Here is a 22863-nt window from a genome sequence, read left to right as displayed (position 1 = left end):
TTCTTTGGCCAAACAGGATAAAAAATATAATCTGTGGTGCATATGAATGTAGATATTTGTCTAAAGATGTTAAGTGTCCGAAAATTCTTAATTAAAAATAATAAATACTGACTTCATACAGGACTCAATTGAATCGGGGTAACAATGTCCACTCTGTTCAGCTCAAAATGTAATAAATGCACCACGGGTTATAATTTATATTTCGCTAAATAATAAATTGATTTATTTTTGCAGGATGAATACTATTTCATGAACAATCTGTAAGAACTCAACAGGAAGAATCGCCATTGTTACTAAGACACAAAAGCTCTGAATTTGTTACTTTGGTCTTACGACGTCTGAACGTGAGGTGTGCCTGGAAAATGAATTATTTAGTCATCTCCAGAAACATACATGGAAGAACAAAGACGTGAAAGGAAAGACAGTCACGACCGGGGATCGAACACAGAACATTTTCGTGGAAGACTAACATGCTCAGCTGGTCCCCTTTAGAATGGTTGTAATATTTCTACAATTGCACCAGTCCTAGAGTAATTTGTAATTTGTCTTATATCATGTCTATTTATATTTTGTGCCTTTATTTAATGTTTATAATATGCACAAGTCCTTCTTAGAGAAAAGATACGTAGATTATTTTGTTATTTAATTATTGTCTTGTACTACCTATATCTACATTGTGTTCGTTATAAATATTGATAAATATAATATATAGGCTATAATAAATAAACTAGATTAAGACAAAAAAAGGATGATTTGTAAAAATCTATATGGTTACTACTAGTACTAGGCTATATGCATGTTGAATTTATAAGCCTATAACCGCACCATTTGGCGCTCAATTGAAAATACTATGGAGGCTGGCTAAAACATAACTGTCATGTATCAAATTTTTCTGGAAATATATTGGCCATCATGGTTTTAATAATTAGTCTACATTAAAGGGATTATTCACAAAATGGATTTTTGGAATCAAGGTTCTCCTATTTTCTTATTTTATACATAGACTATTATTATTTGTATGACTATATATATTTTTTTCACTAAGGATCGTCCTGGATAATAAATATATCAGTTAATCGAGAGTTTACTTTCTTTCAAGTGGTTATTTTACGATGCTTTATAAACATCTTAAGTTATTTAGCGTCTGAATGAGATGGTGATAATGCCGGTGAAATGAGTCCGGAGTCCAGCACTGAAAGTTACCCAGCATTTGCCCATATTGGGTTGAGTGAAAACCCCGGAAAAACCTCAACAAGATAACTTGCTCCGACCGGGAATCGAACCCGGGCCACCTGGTTTCGCGGCTTTCGAAGGTTGGCGACGCTGTCATCTCTAGTTTTCTGTTCTCTCTGGGTCTGGTCATCGTTGGGTGGTAGGGGGAATGGCGGAACCGGAATTCACGATGTTTACGTTTACAATTTGTTTTCATGACTAATGTGGGTATTGTGTTGGCTCTAGTAGAATTCACATATAATATTAATAATGTTATGGAAAACTTTAATTTGTAAACCAAGGTCAACATGTTTTGTTCATCAGCGTTACTTAAGGCGAGTATACATTACTTGTAAATTGTAATTAATATACTTTTATTTGTCCTAGAAATTGACGATGAAGGTTACCGGTATGTCTTACAAGTATTATACATAAAATAAATCATTATTTACACAAGTGTCTCCATGTAAACCACTTCCTACGTAATTACTTTCATGAAATTAGTTGCGAAACCTAGTGTCGTCGTGTAAACTAGCCTTTAGTTTTGCTTGGGTGAGTTAGAATTAAGATTAGGTTAGTTGAGGTTGTGATAGGTTATGTTAGATTATTATAGTCTAAATTACACTTCTAATTTTTTTTGCATTACCTTTCGAAAGTCGAACATAAAATTGTTGTTTGTGAAAAGAAAAAAAAAGTTAGAAAATAGTGGAGTGGTCGTCCTCCACAATTACCCTTGTGTATAGTGTAGTTTCGTGATAACTTCTGGAATTTTCTTCAGTGCTGTTCATTTAAAGGCTGAACTAGCGCTGAGGTAGTTATCTTCATACTCCGCATATACATCTTGCATATTCAAATCTGTGACAGATTAGGTTTGATTAGTTCAGGCTTTTATGCCTTACATATACGATCAACTCCATCTCCACAAAAGCCCCTTATAAATTTAATACATTTCACTTCCGAAATAATCGAAACTACCTCAGCGCTAGTTTCATCCATTTAAATGCTAGACTAGTAGCAAAGATGTTATTACTGACCTTAAAAAATGAGAAAAGAAGAAAGAAAGGAGTTTGAACTAAGGCATGAATAAACAGAAGATCACATTTAGGATATTCTGCATACTTTTTGAAAGCGATAGATGTAGAACAGACCCGTGCACGATAGCATTCTGCTGGCTAAGAGCAGCAAGAGCACCCACGTGGCAAATTGGTGGGCTGCCATGAGATCAGTGGAGTTACAACATTAGTGTACGGAAGAAAAATGTCTGAACCAAGTCCAAGCAATAAGTGGAGAACTACCACGCCAACTTTTAAGCGTGATTGGGAAGAAAATTTAATGTTCATTATTAAATTTGAAGGAAGTGCATAATGTTTAATATACACGAAGGCTTTAAATCAATTAAGGGAACTAAATCTTAAGAGATGGGTATTAATCCGTGTATTACAGACAACAAAATTCTGACTATGTAGATGAAGAGCAAATAAAATTAATAAATAAACTCAAAGAATCACTGCTATCAAAAGAGGTTTAAATTAGCTTAAAATAACTCACAGGCGGTGGGGGGGGGGGCTTTCGGTCACAGCGATTGTGAATAAAATTATCCTATGAAAGAAGTGAAATTGTTGTTATTATTATTATTATTATTATTATTATTATTATTATTATTATTATTATTCCCATTATCATCAATATCATTATCTCTCAATGTATCTATTACAATTTTTAAATATGTTTTGCTTTTTAGAGAGACACCGAGGAACAGATGGACTACAGATGTATATATCAAGCCAACTTATTGGATCAGATACCGAATTTGTTTACATTTAGCAAGGCCTCTAAAAATATTGAGGTGTAGGTAGACAGCAAAAAAAAAGCATATCGTTATACATTTTGACTACTGTCTTCCTTCGACGAGTTTAGCGCTGGGACCTGAGGTATTCTTGCCATTGGTGCGGGGGGGTTGCAGGTAGATTCTTTTGTTGCTACAGTCAAGCTGAGCGGAATGGGAAGTATTAATCGTCCAAAAATATGCAGTCTTCAGTTTGTAGTAGTGTGTGACTGTGTGCACGTGTTAGGTACTCTATATACGAGTGAAATGTTTTCAGTATGATTGTACTTCCTTCCAGACTGCCGCTGTCACTGTTCCCTCCCACTCCAGTACCGCACTGGACTAGTCGGAACTGCATTCCTCTCAGCACTAAACTCCTCAGAGGATGACAGTACATGCAAGGCATATGAAAAGCCTAAACTAACCTAACCTGTCACGATTCGTATATGCAAGACATAACAAAAGGCAGTAGTAACGCAATATTACAGAAATACCCTAAGCTAATTAGTGTGGAACTTTCTAATGTCATCTTAAGTTATGTTGGTAATATTAAAGAAACAGTTGTAAAAAAATTGAAGGTGTATTAGCGAAGTACGAAGGGAACTACCTCTATGCTAGTTTAGCCATATTCTCAATCATATAGCCTAGTGCTTAGGAAACGAATGTGCATTTCACTTATCTGATAACATTTCTGTGAATATTATGACAGTCAAGATGTATGTTACTCGTATTTTGTGACATAGTAGTCTATATGTAATATTTGCTTTCAGGTGGCTTGTGGGAGGAAGAAAAGAACCAGAAGTGTTCTCAAGTGTAGTGGATGGGTTAAAGACGGTATATAGAAACAAACTTTTGCCTCTTGAAGAAACATATCTCTTCCATGACTTCCATTCTCCTAAACTAAATGATGCCGATTTTGATTCAAAACCTATAATTTTATTTATGGGACAGTATTCTACTGGGAAGACCACTTTGATTAAGTATCTACTGGAAAGTGAGTTTCCGGGAATGCGAATAGGTCCGGAGCCAACTACTGACCGGTTCATAGCTATCATGCATGGTGACAGTGAAGGAGTCATCCCAGGAAATGCGTTGGTAGTTGATCCAAAGAAGCAATTCAGGCCCTTGTCCAAGTTCGGGAATGCCTTTTTAAATAGATTTCAATGTTCGACAGTGAACAGTTCAGTTTTGAAGAGTGTGTCTGTGATAGATACTCCAGGCATCCTATCTGGAGAAAAACAGAGAATAGATCGGGGATATGATTTCACGGGTGTCTTACAGTGGTTTGCAGAGAGAGTAGATAGAATTGTTCTCCTTTTTGATGCACACAAGCTCGATATTTCTGATGAGTTCAGACGGTCGATTGAAGCTTTGCATGGACACGACGACAAGATTAGGATCGTTCTCAATAAAGCTGACATGGTCGACCATCAACAACTTATGCGAGTCTACGGTGCATTGATGTGGTCACTAGGAAAAATTCTAATGACCCCTGAAGTAGCAAGAGTTTATATTGGTTCTTTCTGGGATCAGCCATTGAGAAATGATATTAACAGGAGGTAAGCATAAGATGTGTGACATTGGCACAATGTCCAACACACTATTTGCAGAGGTGCACTCATTACGAGTGACTAAGTGGCTGGGATCCGACGGAATAAGCACCGTCTTAAATCACTAAGTGATTATTTACGCATATACAGAGTGATTTATATAGAACTGACACATTTCTTTCATTAATTGTTTCAAAACGAATTGTGCTAGCGACAACTTATTATACCTAAAATGTAGAGGAATTTTGGGAGATTATTTACCTCCATAGCAAATGTTGAAAATGTCCTCCATCCTGCATAAGGCACAACTCAACACGTCGTTCCATGTTACTGGCCACTCGTTGGAGGATTCTGTTGTTAATAGCTTGAATCTCTGTGTGATGATGTGCTTCAGATCTTCCAATCTCTGGGGATGTGTGGCGTAAACCCTGTCTTTTAAGTAACCCCATAGAAAGAAGTCCAGCGTTGTCAAATCCGGAGATCTCGGTGGCCACAGGTTCCTAGAGATTATTCGGTCGTCAAAGAAACTTGCAATTAGTTCCATGGATTCATTTGATATATGGCATGTAGCGCCATCTTGCTGAAAATATCCTTGACTCAGCTCTACATCGTCCAGTTGCTCAACAAACTCCATGAAAATCAGTCAGTACTCTGCAGTGTTCACAGTCTGGTTAAAAAAAAAAATTGACCCCACTATTCTCTGTGCGGATATTGCGCACCAAACTCCGATTTTAACCGGGTACATAGGTGCTTCATGGATGACATGTGGATTTTCGATGGCCCAATGGCGTGAGTTCTGTGAGTTCACATAACCGGATAAATGGAACCATGCTTCATCTGTGAACCATGTGATGGACAATATGGCAGGATTTTGCACAATGAACGTCTGAAACCAACGACAATAATTCAATCTTTTATCCTTATCTGGTTCCCGTAGCTGATGAACAACCGTAACCCTATGTGGCTTTAGGCTGCCAACAATAGGAATAAAACATAAACATCTGCGCATCTAGTGACAAGGAATCGAAACTCCAGAACATTCTGCTTAATTTGGTGCTAAAATTGGGTCATTGAATGAATTTCCAATGGAATAATTAAAGAAAGAAATGTGTCAGTTCTATATAAATCACTCTGTATTATTGTGATGTACCGAAGTACATATGATATTTCCGTGCAGGAATTCTGTATTACCATACATCTGTGACACAGTGCATGAGAGTTGACCACCAAAGAGAAACTAACAAGGGAAGGGTTTCGGCTCGAACAGGAATTTCGTATCCAAAATTTGTATACAGGGCCATCTTTACATCTCTGTTAAGCTCCCAAAAGCATTCGTTTGTGTAATGTGTGGTTTGCCTGTTAGAGCACTGTACAAGTTGAGGGGTGGGGAGAGCACTGCACAAGTTAAAAGGATGGGACACCTTACCCGTAAGCCTAGCCTAGAAGCTAGTGCGAGTGGTAAAATGTCTAGAGCCCATTTAAGAACATTTTTCTTCAACGTTCTGTCTGAAAATATTGCAGCTAATCAAAAATGTACACTGTTGTGTGAGTCATTGAATGTGCACAAGGACACACCCTTAATAAATGAATTATTCCAAGGCTAAGACATGAAATGTATGATCATTGCACCTAAAAAAATTAAATATTTCCAGCCTCTGGATATCTATTTCCTTAGCCAATACAAAATATAGCCTCGGAGGATAACAGATTGCATAAGGACTCTTGCTGAGAATCCAGAACTTAACTTGGTAATTCGAGTGTTTATAATGAAAATGCTCTCTGTTGTTCATAACCAGTTGTCTGCTCCAGTATACTGCCCTATGCTTCAGTATTCCTGGCAGTCAGCTGGTTACGTGAATCCTGAACAAGTCTCGGACTTCAAAAATGTAATTCAGGTGGCATTTGATTTTTCAGCACTGGAGTGTGGTTCAGAAGATTGTTCAGGTGTTGCTTCTGCGTGTTGAACTTATTGCTCTGCTCCATGCTGTTTCATGCATTTTATAGAGAATCCTCATATACATATTTATTGAAGTGTATTGACCAATACCAACCAAACGGAGAGTTACACAAATGAATGTTTTTACTGTCTTCATCACCATTGTGAGGTAAGCCTATGTACAAATTTTTAACCAAAAATTCCTGTTCGAGCCGAAACCCTTCCCTTGTAAGAGATGGAACTTAAACTGAGAGGATTCAATCCGGGATTGGAACTGGAATCCGGTATGGCTTAGTGGATAAAGTGTCAGTACGTAGAGCTGAAAACCCGAGTTCTAGTCCTGGTGCCAGAGAGAATTTTTCTCTGTTCCACCCATCCTTCATCATATGGTAATACAGAATTCCTGCACGGAAATGTCATATGTATTTTGTTACATCACAATAATGCATTTATAATGAACTCAAGAGAAATTATTCTATCCTTGCCTTAATCATAGCGGAGCTTCAAAGTGTTGGATATATAACACAGTGTAAAAATCCAAATATATTATGTTAGTTGTGTATTTAAGAAAATGGGAAAATTAAAATAATTTAAAACCTTTTAGAATGGTTGTTATAGCCTAATGAATTCTGCTGCATTTAAATTGAATAACTAATTGCTAATATTGTTGCATACAAAATCGTAATGTTCAAATTTAATGTGATTGTAGCAAGTTTAAAAAAAATTGTAGGCCTAATTAAATGTTGTATTGCATGGTTATAAAGTATTCTCCTAAATGAGCACTGAAAGTGTTTTTTTTTTTTTGACAAACTGTTATAAATTTCTTCATTTAGGCTGTTTGAAGATGAAGAACAGGATTTATTTCGAGATATACAATCTCTTCCAAGGAATGCTGCGTTAAGAAAATTGAACGATCTTATTAAAAGGGCTCGTCTCGCGAAGGTAAATTTATGTTATATATGGTACATGGTGTGGAGTTATTTAAGATTGTCACTGCCTCCAGACTAATGAATTTAAATATCCCCATAAAGCATAAATTATAGCATATGTTTTGACAGCTATTTAGTAACTTTTACAATTATCATAATAATGTGTGTGCGTGTGTGTGGTTTACATACAGTTCGTTATGAACTCTTGTTATTATAATTCAAGGAGTAATTAACCATAATTCATAATATGTGTGCGTGCATATGAAAAGGGATCACTTGGTGGCTTATAGTTTCAAATATAGACAGTGATTTGAGGGTTTTCCAGTTTATGCAGGCCTTTAATATTTATGCAGTTTATTGCTTAGGATGTGGTCATATCAGAGGCATAAAAAATTCACGCGTTTGAATCTTCCCTTTGTTTTTTTTTATATTACCAGTATATCTGAAACTAGAAGTTGCCAAGTGGTCCCTTTTCATATTCACGAATACATAGTATAGATTTTTATTTTTCCTAAAAGTCGGTCAGCATGAGAGTGATATCAACAGTAACACTTTGAGAATAATAAACAATATAAATTTGCATACAGAAGCTACATCCTTTCACAGTGAGTTACAACCTATTTTAGTATCCTTCAATCAATCTTCTTAATGTATCCAGCTGTTTGCTGACTACATAAAGTCCACTATAGTCCACTGTAGTCTATTCAGTTGTTGTTTTTCACGAGAAATGAAATGTACAAAAACTTGCCCAGACATGTTCAAACACAGCCACCGGTGTGGCTCAGTCGGTTAAGGCGCTTGCCTGCCGGTCTGACGTTGCGTTCGGGCGCAGGTTCGATCCCCGCTTGGGCTGATTACCTGGTTGGGTTTTTCCGAGGTTTTCCCCTACCGTAATGTGAATGCAAGGTATTCTATGGCGAATCCTCGGCCTCATCTCGCCAAATATCATCTAGCTATCACCAATCTCATCGACGCTAAATAACCTAGTAGTTGATACAGCGTCGTTAAATAACCAACTAAAATAAATAAAACATGTTCAAACATTTTTAACAAGAGCCAGAACATTGTCACTCAATTGTACCTACACCGATTTCAGATTTCTGATAATCCTACTTGTTTGTGGTGTAATAATCATGATGAAGATCTGGAACACATTCTTCTGTACTTAGTGTCCTCAATAAAGAAATTAATTAGTTATTACATCCTAGCCCATGTGGTTTGTAAAGTTTACTAATTTGTGAAGATAATTATGTAAGCTTATTGTAGATTTAGTTATTCCTTAATCCTTGCTTTCATTGAAGGGGCTACAGTAGTTGGTGTTATGTATTCAAATTATTTGACAATGAATACTGTGATGATGATTATAATTATTTGAATGGTAACAGTAATGACAATTCATGCAACATACAGATTTTTTTAAATAACAGTAAAACCTGTTGAAAGTGGAATTGCAGCGGACTGAACATGTTTTCTGAATTGGACAAGTTTCCGAATTACGGAAAACTACTCAAATCGTAAATAAATTGTAATACGAACCTGTATGATCATAGTTATTGTTTGTGAGTGAACCTTGGCAACACTGGTGAGCATAGATAATGCACTTTTGTTACTACTATGCTACAGTATAATTTACTACCTCATTGATTTCTTCTTTTCCGATTATCTTCGCTTTCCATTTCATTCAACCATTTCCTTGCAGCCACTCTTTTTAAGCATGTCGTAAAAGTTTGTTTTGTCACACTTGAACCGTGTCATTATTTCCCTACTCAGGACTTATGTGTCTCCTTTGTTTCATTAACTTCAATTTTTTCACTATAATGTGTGGCGAGGGTTTACTGAATTATTTTTAACCACGAGTTGAAAGCTTTCATCTCATTCTCTCTCATGCTTCTCCTTTAATCTTTAATGCATTGAATTTCAGTATAGTCAATGATGCGTCGTTAGGGCTTCGAGATGTTTTGGTTTAGCCAGGACAGTCCCAAATTTCTGACATCTTCACCCCTGCCCTGAACGAAAGTGTTTGGGATGCCAAATGTCCTGGTTTTTCTCCAAAACATGCGATATTTTTTGTGCGTTTTTTTTGGGCATATTCACATATAGCCATTTGCACCTCTGCCTACTTTGTGGCCGATTATGATGAAAAATCCAGTTCTTAGGTGGGGGCACCCATTAGATAGAATTTTGTTAGCCCCGTATGATAGGATGACATGAGTAGGGCCTATGAAAGTATATAGAATGAATGAAGATAAAGATGATAATGATGGTGAAATGAATCCAGGGTCCAGCACAGAAAGATATCCAGCATTTGCTTTTAACCCTCCATTAGGTGTGTGAAATTTCGTAACTCATTTAGGTGCATGGGGGGCAGATGTCACCCAGTACTTTGTACGCCTCTTTCTGCTACCCTGCTTTTGACGTTTTCCTTTACTTATAATACACACACACACATGCACGCATGAAATGGTCAAAACTTGTTCAGTAATTCTAACACTGGTATTACCATGGAATTTGACATTTTCTTAATGCTTATCGTATTCTTCCTATGTATTATGCAAAAGAGAAAAGTGATTGAGCACTCTGACTAATCTGTGCAACTGATGGCTTTAGTAAAAGGTTAATGTAGTGCTATGTTGATTTCAGGCGCACGCATACATCATCAGCACTCTTTATGAAGAAATGCCAACATTATTTGGCAAAGATATCAAGAAAATAGAATTAATATCGAATCTAGATAAAATCTATACTCAGTTGGAAAGAAAATACCTGATCTCTCCTGGTGATTTCCCCGAGCTTAGAAAGATGCAGGTAAGCATGACATAATCATCATGAACTACTATAATATCTCAGTTTACAAGCAAAACACATTGTCAGAAATATTACTTCTGAGAAAAATGCGTTTGAAAGTTCTTGACAAAACTGAATCCTCAAAAGATTATTTTTAGTAAATTGTTTCTCATTACGTCTATTTATTTTCGTATTCTAACTGTATACACATAGCTAAGTACATTATGTACAGACCCAGAAACAAAATTTAGGTTATTGGAATTTTCCGAGTTCTAGTTATATACATTATATACACCTTTTTCTTAGAAGTAATATTTTTTTATTTAATGTGTTTTGCTTGTAAATCAATGATATGTCAAATGGTATGAGGAGCATTGTTTCAAAGCTTGTTTTCTCCATACTTAAAAAATTGAACATTAGCATTTTTTCTAGATTCTGTGAACGCAAAATTCAAATCTGCAATGATAATGTAAGAAAACGAGTTTTCTCCCATCTTAATATGATGTTAAAAGAAAGTGTTGGTTCAAAATGTGATTATTCCATGGAGCAGGCCGGAACTTATTCAATTCACGAAAAAAAATATTCATTCATTCATTCATAACTGGCACTACAGCCCATGGAGGGCCTGATCCTCTTCCAATATTTGTAGCCATTCTGTTCTGTCCTGTGCCAGACTTCTTCACCTCCTAACTCCAGTTTTCCTAAAATCTTCCTCCACAGCTTGCAACCATCCAAGCCTGGGTCTTCCTCTTCGTCTTGCTCCACCTGGGTGTCCATACAATGCTTGCCTGGATAACATAAAGTCTGGCATCCACTCAGCATGCCCCAACCATCTAAGTCTTCTTGTTTTAACCCTTCAGTGCTCGTGGCATAATTATTTGTGACACCAGTACTTGCGTGGATTACATTTGTAATCTATCTGTTTTTTCTTAATAAACAATTTTTATAAACATTACTTTACTGATTCAGTGTCCGCCGAGTTAGCTCTGTGGTAGCACGTCTGCCTCCAAACTAACCAGCCCCTGGCGGGGTCAGAAATTTTATGGTCGGAAATGTTATTGTAAAATTTCTACCTCAGGACTAGGAGAGAGGGCAATGCACAACTTCTAATCACTAAACTGTGCACCAATATGCCTGGGTTACATCCCAAATGCTGACCAATTAATACATTTTGATTTTAAAGGTTTTAATATGAAACTGTTACCCAAAGGTAGACAGATCAGTAGTAGAATTCTCGTAGGTATATCAAAGAAATTAATTACAAATTTTCAAATCATAAAAGAAATAGATAATCAAGACAAATTAGAACTAATAAGAATTGAAGTATGGAAAAATCAACAATATTTCAAAATCTACAGTGCCTATAACCCACCTAATAATCCTCTTGATCTAACTTTGTTTGATATACAACCTAAAACTATCATAATTGGTGACTTTAACGCCCACTCCCAACTTTGGGGCTACGATAATGTAAACCTGGAAAAATGATCATGGACCTCCTAAATACTACAACCGCAGAACTTGTCTATAGAAAAGAAGATCCCCCTACTTTCATACATTATTCTGGTTCTGGTACAAATCCAGACTTATTACTAGTAACATCAGATATCCATCACGAAACCAAGAAAAAAATAATTGAAGACCCTGGATCTGGCCATAGAGTCATCATTGCTTCTATCCATCTTCACCAAAACCGAAGGAAAAAACCCTACAATAATAAAACAACATGGAACTTTAAGAAAACGGATTGGGAAGTATTTACTACAGAACTAGTTGAACACCTCAAGCTCAACATACCACTAATGGAAAATACAAACTCAGATAGATTGAACAAATATTTCTGTGAATCTATTCTTAAAATTGCAAAAAAGCACATTCCACGAGGCAAACCAAAAAAATATACCGGTATCCCATTCTGGACAGAAAATCTGAATTTATTGAAACAAGATAGAGATAAAGCAAGAACCAAAGCAGAACATAGCAAAACACCAGAAGATACTCAAGATTGGAGGAAGAAGACTGCCATTCTTAAAAAAGCAATCATAACAGCAAAAAAGAACAGTTTTAATAAATTTATTGAAAATATTAATTACAGAACCGATAGTGCTAAAACATATAAATTTCTGAAGAATATTTCTAATACACAGGAAAATACTAGCCAACCTATTGTTCATAATAACAAAACGCTAACAGATAGTAGAGATATAGCAAATGCATTTAACAAACACTACTCAAACGCTCACAGATTACATCCCAATATCAAAAAAACTGACAAATTTATGAAAAGAGAATTACATAAAAATAATAAAAACAATATTACTAGCAATATCACAAAACCTGAAATATTTGAAGTGCCTGGCATTAGAAAACAACAACAACATCCCAAATCTCTCCGCAGTGCATATGAAAGGAAGGTATATGTCATGTTGATAGTGATTCGTCTGTCAGATGGGGACATTAAGCCTGGCTGCCTTCTTGGTGCTATTCGACAGGAGTAGGCTACATGCTGGCACCGGGTTTCCTCTTCTCCCTTCCTCACCTTCACCATCATCATCCTCACCCATTCCCTACATTCACTCACTCACACACACACACACACACACATTTTTTTTTAACCTATAGACCTACAACATAGAATATCTACTTTTATTTCCTTCCTGAAGTTAAGTCATGCTTTGAAATTTTATTGTCCTTACAGGTCCATTACTCTCATGGTGAAAAATATAAGCATGCTCACATGTCGTTAAAATCTCTGCTACTGGCATGTTTAGAATAATTTTGTTCTGTTGCACATGCAGGAACAGTTGGTTCATCACGATTTCAAGAAGTTCAGCTCTCTCAAGCCGTATCTTCTTCAGACTGTGGACAACATGTTGGCCAGTGATATTGCCCGTTTGATGGCCATGATTCCAGAGGAAGCTGCCAGTACTGATTCTTTGGTTGAAGGTCAGGATCATAACAGTAAAACTTCATATATTTTTATGGGGATCTGAGAAAAAAAAACGTGTAACTGAGATATTTAATAACCTCTGAAATAGCATTTTAATACTGTGTGGATATAACGAGTAAAATTTTCAGAAAAAGGTAGGCAGAAAATAGGAAAGATTGGAGAAAGCTGGGTTTGCAGTGAAAGACCTGCCCTTAGGCAGAACACTAAATGAATGAATGAATACAATACTCATATCAAAGTTACTTTCAGGCGAGAATGTTAAGACTTGCCCCGAAGTATATCCTCCTTGTACACAGATTCCTCGAGGTCTGCAAAATAAAAAAAAAAGCTTTCTGCTGCTGCACTTACCTCTTTTTGACGAAAATTTCTTCCGAGTTTTGGGAAAAGAAAGAATCTGAGGGTGTGAGATCTGGTGGGTAAGGGAGGAGTGCAGAAACAATTCGAATTGTAGTTTGTGTAGTTTAGCAACTGCAATTGTAGATGTATGAGCAGATGCATTGTTGCGATGAAACAACATTTCCTTCTTGGCCATACCCGGCCTCTTCTTACAAACTTTCCCTTTTCCTTGCTGCAGGAGATTTGAATAATATTCTCCTATTCTTGTTCTCCCCTTTGCTAGATAATCAATCATAATTATGCTCTTAGAATCACAGAAAAGAGACGCCATGACTTTCCCAGCCAATTGAACAGCTTAAGCTTTCTTTAAAGGAGAAGAATCACTGTGCTTCCATTGCTTCGACTGCTGTTTTGTCTCCATTTGTTGAGCATGTGATATAGAGGAAGAGATACTCGAGTGTTCCCTCTTAAAATACAGAAAATATCAGATGCATAGAATCGTAATATAAGCAGCCGATCCATAGGAGAAATATGACCATTTTTTGTGTTAATTTAAATGAGGCATTTGTTGCTGCTGAAATGACACTCTAAATTTTGATAAACGAAATCCCTCCTAAAATTTTCTGTCACCTAATTCATCGTAAGAATTCTCTCTTTCCACTAAAAAACCTTTATGCTCACTATCATCTCGATCCAAGTAATTCAAGTACTGTACAATAATAATTGTCTTGAAAATAATTACCTGTGGATCTGGCTGCCATTTTCTTCTACTTGGCTTATTAATCACTGGTTATCTCCTTTAACCACTTGAATATGGCCAGTTAGTGATTATTGTGGTTAACCTCCTATTTTTAAGTTCTTACCAAGGTCGATGCACTGTAAAAATGCTTAACCAAGGGTCAGGTGGCAATTTTAACTGGTGGTTACAGTAACTGACATTGATGCACGTGGGGATTAGTCCTATTTTTTATTTTTATTTTCTTTTGTAAGTAATTGTTTAAGACTATACCTGTGAGCATAATTGTGTTTCATTAGAAAAATTTGTATTTTTGATTGGAAAATTTTAACATTATGCTGTCTTTTTATTTATTCATCAGTTTTAACTTGCATATTTCAGCTTGAAATATCACTTTAGTTCGCATGCTCTATCCAGGAAAGTAAAAATTATTCTTTACAAAACATTAGTGAGACCATTTTGACATATGTGGCAGAAACGTGGTCAGTCTCCAAAAATAATGAAAAAAGATTGGAGATTTTCGAAAGAAAGATTCTGCGAAGGATCTATGGTCCAACATTTGAGGAAGGTCTCTAGAGGAGGAGATGCAATTATGAATTATATAGACTTCTAGGAGAGCCAAATATAATCAACACAGTTAAAACAAGCAGATTGAGGTGGGCAGGACATGTAATACGCATGGACCCAAGTGAACCTTGCAAAAAAATTGTAATAAATCCGGGAGGTCAGAGAAGACGAGGTCGACTGCACTTGCGGTGGATTGATGGAGTGGAAGAGGATGCCAGAAAGTTGGGGTGCAAGAATTGGAAGGCTGCTACACAAGATAGAGACGGATGGCGACAATTATTAAGGGTGGCCCAGGCCCACCAAGGGCTGTAGCGCCAATGATGATGATGATGATGATGATCAGTTTTAACATTATGGTACCATCTCATTTCTGCATTGATGACTTAAAAATAGTTTTAACAGACTGATTTATTATTTTAGAGACTAAATTATTGAAATAAAAGTTTCTAAAAAATCGAATATTAGTTTTGCAACGAACTTTTCGTGACATCAATGTTCAATTTGTTATGATACATTTATTGTTTAATCTAGGTGGGGCCTTTGATTCTATTGGCAATACACTGAGTCCATTTGGCTACAAACGTGGAGAAGGTGCTGATGCTGGTGCAGGCGATCTCGAATGGATTATCAACAAGAAGAGAGGAGAGTACGATGCTATCTTCCAGACACTGAGCCCAGTGGAAGGAAAGGTGATGAGGACAGGTGAGTATACGTAGTGCAAGCTCATGTTAGTGTAATATGAGAATTCACAAGGATGAAATTTGTTTTTATTTGATTCAAACGGGAATGAACATTTGACTTCACTTTTGGCATTGTATCACAAATCACTTTACTTATTTACCGGTACTGCATAAATGGTCTGAATGGATCAAGTGAATGCCTGTGACTGGAGAACATTCGACACAATACATTTAAGAAAGAAATTCATTCACATTGTGTTGCATTGTATTGTATTTATTTACATTTCATGATATTCGTACATTGCTTCACAGCTAGAATATGGAACATGTGGAAAGGAAAAAAATCTTAATAATACTATAAAGTCTTAATTATAGTCACAGTGTAGTTGAAATATAAAGGCATATGACTCGGTTAAGAGAGAAGTTTTATATGATATTCTTATTGAATTTGGTATTCCCAAAAAACTAGTTCGATTAATTAAAATGTGTCTCAGTGAAACGTACAGCAGAGTTCATATAGGTCAGTTTCTGTCAGATGCATTTCCAATTCACTGTGGGCTAAAGCAAGGAGATGCACTATCACCTTTACTTTTTAACTTTGCTCTAGAGTATGCCATTAGGAAAGTCCAGGATAACAGAGAGGGCTTGGAATTGAACGGGTTACATCAGCTGCTTGTCTGTGCGGATGACATGAATATGTTAGGAGAAAATCCACAAACGATTAGGGAAAACACGGGAATTTTAGTGGAAGCAAGTAAAGAGATAGGTTTGGAAGTAAATCCCGAAAAGACAAAGTATATGATTATGTCTCGTGACGGGAATATTGTACGAAATGGAAATATAAAAATTGGAAATTTATTTTTTGAAGAGGTGGAGAAGTTCAAATATCTTGGAGCAACAGTAACAAATATAAATGATACTCTGGAGGAAATTAAACACAGAATAAATATGGGAAATGCCTGTTATTATTCGGTTGAGAAGCTCTTATCATGCAGTCTGCTGTCCAAAAATCTGAAAGTTAGAATTTATAAATTAGTTATATTACTGGTTGTTCTTTATGATTGCGAAACTTGGACTCTCACTTTGAGAGAGGGACATAGGTTAAGAGTGTTTGAGAATAAGGTGCTTAGGAAAATATTTGGGGCTAAGCGGGATGAAGTTACAGGAGAATGGAGAAACTTACACAACACAGAACTGCACGCATTATATTCTTCACCTGACATAATTAGGAACATTAAATCCAGACGTTTGAGATGGGCAGGGCATGTAGCACGTATGGGCGAATCCAGAAATGCATATAGAGTGTTAGTTGGGAGGCTGGAGGGAAAAAGACCTTTAGGGAGGCCGAGACGTAGATGGGAAGATAATATTGAAATGGATTTGAGGGAAGTGGGATATGATGATAGAGAATGGATTAATCTTGCTCAGAATAGGGACCAATGGCTGGTGTATGTGAGGGCGGCAATGAACCTCCGGGTTCCTTAAAAGCCAGTAAGTAAATAAGTAGTTGAAATATACTATACAGAATAGTCTGGAACTCTTTAAGCAATTCACATTAAAAGGAATTGAATACTGGTATTTATTTACTATCATTTCAGTTAACATGTTCTTTCTTTATTTCTTTACAGATGTAAAAACAGAAATGATGAAGAGTAAGTTACCCAATTCAGTACTCGGGAAAATATATAAGCTGGCAGATGTAGACCAAGATGGGTTACTTGATGCTGATGAGTTTGCGCTGATGATGTACCTTATTTCTGTGAAACTAGAGGGTTATGACCTTCCTTCTGCTTTACCTACACATCTGATACCACCATCAAAGAGACGGAGAGTGGACTCCTCAGCTTCTATCTCAGAACAGGCAAGTTGAGGCTTGTGCAATGTAGAAGAATTTATCAGTTGTTAGTAGATATTTTAAAGAGAACCAGAGACCGTAGTAGCTAGTGTCTTCAGCTTGTTATTGCCTGGATGAACCAGTCAACTCTACTGTGGCATAAACTCCACTCAAACCACTTCTACATGGAAAAGTAATGCTGTCTTTTCTGAACAAATTTAATATTGAATACTATAGACATTTCGATGTAAATACCCTATAAGTATTATTACTGATTTGAACTTCCAAAACAAGGTATTTTTTCTGTTATATTTCCTTGCAGCATGTAGACTTTATAATACTTCTAATTGGAGTTAAACTTCGAGTGGCAAGAAGCTAGTCTATGTTTATACTTAGAGTGGCAATATGCTAGTTTCTGCTTAAAAGTTCCTCATTAACCTAAGATAATCCTTCTTTGACAACAATCACATTCTGTTCAGTTATGTATTAACATAATTGACATTCGACAACTTTTGTTGCAGAAGTGATGCACTCAACTGAGATGTTGACATGAAAGCATTATGTAAAGTTATTATAGTAAAATATTAGATCTGATGAAGCAATTACAGATTTGTTAAGAGTATTTTGTACAAAAATATCTTTTTTGTACTCCAGCATTATAAACAGTCTTTATCATTAGTGAAAATCGTGCATAATATTATGCCACATTATTGTACCAAAATATTACCACGGCAACTAAAATGTTATGAATTCCATTATGATGGCATAACTTGTGCCATAAAGTTAACAAATGAAACATTTTTTTTTTTCGTTGTTGGTAACTCTATAGCATCTATTAGATGCGTTATGGTTGTGCTAACAGATGGAGTTACTTGTCAACAATGTGACGCTGAAACGTGTGTTCAGGTTACTGCCCAGCGACAGTCCTGATGTATTTTTATATTTGTGATGATTGGTTAATTAATATTAACCCAGCACACTCACAATCACACTCACATTCATACAAATTTCCAGACCCTAGACACCCAGGAAATTCCTCTTCTTCAAGAAAAATTCACCGAGAGCCGAGCCCGGGAATCGAACCCGGGACCTCCTGATCTAGAAGCCAGCATGCTGACCAACAGATCACAGAGGCAGTCAAATGAAACAATTTGTCATGCTATAATATTTAATACATCATTGCTGTCATAGCAACCTCTTTCTTCATAGACCATGATATCAAACTACCTGTCATTACAAATCTGATGTTATTTCTTTATGGCTCAGTTGGTTAAGGTGCTTGCCTGCCGGTCTGAAGTTGCGCTCAGGCGTGGGTTCGATCCCCGCTTGGGCTGATTACTTGGTTGAGTTTTTCGAGGTTTTCCCCAACTGTAAGGTGAATGCCAGGTAATTATGGCGAATCCTCGTCCTCATCTCGCCAAATACCATCTCGCTATCACCAATCTCATTGATGCTAAATAACCTAGTAGTTGATACAGCGTCATTAAATAACCAAAAAAAAAGTTATTTCTTTATTAATTGTTTTATAATGCTGTCGTACCAAAAAATAACGTATGAAACATGTTTGTAAAGTTACACAGTTATTGGAGTCATCAAAATTAGAAAACTCGCTTCACTTATTGCGTAAAATATGTAACATGATGAACTTGTTTCATAATTGTATTATAGACTCTATCATTAAGCTTAAAATACGATTGAATATATTTTATTTGTTGATAATTTATTGAGTTATATTTGAAAGTATTTTTTAATTTACTGTGACAGTAATGTACAATCTTAGAAAAAAGTTTTGTCGCACAGATACTTTATAAGTCCTATAAAGGAGGCAGTGCACATGATTAGACATAAACGGAACAGAACTAATTTTATTACCTCAACTAGTCCTTCTCTTATGAACCTCTGTGATCATGTGCACTGGCCTCCTTTCTAGGACTTATAAAGTATCTGGCAACAAAACTTTTTTCTAAGATTGTACATGTGAATGCACATTGATTATGACTATCAGGCTCCAAAAAAGAAACAGAAGCTTCTGAACAGTTGCCATTCAGACAGACATAGGTTGGATACAATATTGATGGTTGTACTCTGAGCTATTATAGTTAGAATTTGTAAATCTGTGGAAAGGACGATCTAGTGATTGATTATTATCATTAAATCTTGGTATATAGTTTTCCATAAATATGATAAGAATGTGTAGTGTACATATATTGACATTGATGGTTACAACTTCTATTTGACGATATACTCGGTAGCTGGTATTGCTGTTGCTGTTGCAAAGCGATGTAAATTAATTAATTACAAACTGCCCCCCATTGAGGGTAGCCCTTACGGACTCAGTATATCCTAAAAAAAAAAAATATATATATATATATATATACTGTACATATGTAAACATAGATAATTAAATTAAAAAAAAAGGAACAAAGAAAAGGGCATGAAAAATTACAATTGCTATTAATGTGGCACCATGTGATTAATCAGGATTTGACGGGATTTTATTTTTAACACTTATCACAATGCCATCCCTCAGAGATGTTGACAGAGCAATTTGCTGTCGAAATTTTTCGAAATAAGCTGGTTTAGTCCCTAGAGCAAGCCAAATACCTCAACATGAATTAAGGCATATTTCAGCTTGAAATAGTTGACTGTAGGCTCATAGATCGATTTCTTCTCATGGTGGACCTCTGCTGACTGATGACATCCTACTTCAAAATGTATCGTGGGATCCACAATGATTCTCTGTTTAGTGTCAGCATTGTACACTAAAATATCTAGTCGTCTCGACCCATTTTCAGCTAGACAAGAGATTTCTTCTTGTACTATCCAGCCCTTATTTCTTAATGTAGGAGCAATTTTGGATCTTGTAAGACGATGTCTAGAGTTCCTCAAGAACAATCCCTGTTCACAGAATCCCAAGTTTTGATCTCTGGGCAGCCATATCTGCATCAGGTACCGTCAAGAGATCTGCCAGGAATGGAATGAACAGCTGCTAAATTTTGCTGTCATTTTCAGGCTAGATGTCCATTCCCTAGTTGAAAGTCTTTTCTTGTTAAATAAAAATATTATGGAGAAGTTGTTTTGTGTTTGTCTTGTGTACCGATTTTAAGGGTTTTGGATAACAGGCCAAAAAAGTCACCAACTAGCGATGGATAAATCTTACCCAAAGCGGGAAATGTCCAGTGATTATGAATGGAGATATGATGCAGCGGACTATGAAGAGGATAGTAGATCAATACAGAGGGAGGGAAAGAAATTCCACTGCAACCTCACAATGACAATGCTGGGAGTGTACTGAACCAAGCTAACATAGCGGAACAAAGATTACACACCTGTGCCTGACAACGAGACTACAACCCTAGATCATATATACCCAGATAGGTCGGCCTAATAGGCTTTCAGGTTAACAACTTTTGTCAGGTTTACTACACTGTCATCTAGTTGTTACATAAGGAGTCACGTCATAATTCCCATTTGAATTGCATTAGCGACTGTACTGCCATCTCGTGTTCGTTTACGGTGGACGGGTGGCGATCCTGGCGGTTGTTCTCTTCAAAGTGCTGCCGATTTTAACATAGCGATGAGTTATCTGTTACATATATGATCTAGGCTACAACTAACTTTCCGAATCACCCTCGTATATATTTTGATATACTAATTTTTCATGACATTGTCCTGTTATTTGTTTGTATGTAAATTTTGTAATATAGATCTTGTTTGTTGGGAAATCACTAAAAGTTTGTAGGTGGGACAGGGGAAAATAGTGATTAATATATACTGTACTGTGGCCAGTAAAACTGAGGTATCTTTTACAGAACAATTTATTACATTTTATAATAGTAATCACCATTATTGTTGATCTCCTTTATGTCGGTTTTCTGAACTAAATGTTCGTTGCTAATAGAAGTAATCCTTCAATTTAAATTAAGTTTACCTAAAGTATATTCAAAACCTGCTGTGGACATGTCGTAGTTTTTGTAAAAGATACAGGTAAAAGTAATTGAATGTGTTCTTTTATACTGTTCATTTCCTTGAAATAATAGTGCAGTGTTTCAATATATTTTGTGTAATGTAGCTTATGCTGATTTAGTTATAATTTTCTTTAAGTGTTAATATTGGTATTGTCAGCTGATGTTTTTAGAACAGAATGTGATGAATCTTTCCCCACACCATGAAAATGTATGACTGAAGGCATCTCAAAGGGGAATGTCTGTATCATGTATAAATAATTCTACGCTCCAGGAACTATTTTGGTGATACAGTCGAACCTCGATACAACATTCTATTTTTTGTTACTATTCCTCTATATTTTATCTTTCCTACAGTGCTCTGACATCATCACTTCATAAGACGTGCAGTGTTTTGCAACATCACTTCATAAGATGTGCAGTGTTTTGCAAGTGATGTCCATTTCAGCATGTAATATTTCTTAGATGGAATCAGTTGCATAATATTGCATTATGTACTGTGTGTTATGGATTGAACATTGAAATTAAAAGATATTGTTGTGTAAATAGAGTTGCTGCTTTTCTGTTGTCTGTATTTTTAACAATAAATTGTTTTAATTCATTTCGTTACTGTCTTGTATTTGTTCATTGGTTCTGGTTTATCAGAATTGCAAAGGAGTGCAGTACAACATCTTCGTGAGATGGGACTGACTGTAAATAAGGTAAATCGACAGATATTGGACAGACAGGCAGATCATTCCAAACTCGATACAAAGAACACATTAAAGCAATAACCAGAGGACACAATACATCTACATATGCCGAATACATAACTAATGCTAACCACACATACAATAACATAAATACAGACATGGAAATCCTACACATACAACCCAAAAACCAAAAACTCAACACATTAGAACAATATGAAATATACAGATACACTAAAACACATCCTAATCAAATTCTTAACACACAGATCAATTTCAGAACACACACACTATTTGACACAACTCTTCATCACACAAACGCACCCACACAACAGGCAGCGAAGTTGAGATAGCGCCGAGATCTAGTAGACTCTGAGGATGGTGTCAAGTAACACCGAAACAGCTGTAAGCCACGCATGCTTACATAATTAACACAAGTAAGATCGCCATTTAATCAATTATTTGTAAATCGAAAGCAATTGTTATTCATAATGGCAGTCTTGTTCAGGAACAACTCGCAACAATTAGTGGTATCGTTACTAGTAAAGGTAAAGATGAAGAAATTAAACATCTTGGAGCAACATTTCAGCAAACCTTGATATTCAATGAAAGTCAAGTGTAAGAAAATTTGCAAGCAGATCTCAATAATCTCACAACAACGTATTTATTTCAACCACTTCAGAAATTTAATTTTTTTTTAATTGGTTCATCAGCCCTACTAATTTATCCCTTTCAAGCAACCTCAGTTTATAAGATTCCAAAAACGTTTCTCATTATAGCTGATAAGATGATCAGAAGTGCAGTCAAATCCTTCAGCTTCCTCATGACATCCCAAACACGAGGGGTGTTCAAAAAGTTCTTACCCACCAT

At 36.1% G+C, this 22863-nt stretch overlaps 1 protein-coding gene across 1 annotated transcript; it reads left to right on the top strand.

Moving 5' to 3' along the window:
- Nucleotides 1-1371: 1371 nt before the first annotated feature.
- Nucleotides 1372-21905, top strand: LOC138692932 (EH domain-containing protein 1-like). Its single transcript, XM_069816321.1, has 8 exons — nucleotides 1372-1547; nucleotides 3808-4596; nucleotides 7357-7465; nucleotides 10093-10257; nucleotides 13035-13182; nucleotides 15357-15527; nucleotides 17134-17366; nucleotides 21662-21905. The coding sequence occupies exons 1-8, from the start codon at nucleotides 1483-1485 to the stop codon at nucleotides 21683-21685; spliced, it is 1704 nt and encodes a 567-aa protein (XP_069672422.1). The 5' UTR covers nucleotides 1372-1482; the 3' UTR covers nucleotides 21686-21905.
- The last annotated feature ends 958 nt before the right edge of the window (nucleotides 21906-22863 follow it).

The sequence above is a fragment of the Periplaneta americana genome, chromosome 17 (genome assembly GCF_040183065.1).
Source record: "Periplaneta americana isolate PAMFEO1 chromosome 17, P.americana_PAMFEO1_priV1, whole genome shotgun sequence".
NCBI lineage: Eukaryota > Metazoa > Arthropoda > Insecta > Blattodea > Blattidae > Periplaneta > Periplaneta americana.
The sequence above is the reverse complement of the archived record's forward strand: the minus strand, read 5'-3'. Positions and strand labels throughout refer to the sequence as shown.

Bases quoted from the DNA above. Each gene is read 5' to 3' on its own strand.
- LOC138692932 (XM_069816321.1), top strand. From the start codon at position 1,483: ATGTTATGGAAAACTTTAATTTGTAAACCAAGGTCAACATGTTTTGTT. The intron at 13,183-15,356 runs GTCAGGATCATA...TGTTTAATCTAG, and splicing joins TACTGATTCTTTGGTTGAAG to GTGGGGCCTTTGATTCTATT. The intron at 15,528-17,133 runs GTGAGTATACGT...ATTTCTTTACAG, and splicing joins AGGAAAGGTGATGAGGACAG to ATGTAAAAACAGAAATGATG.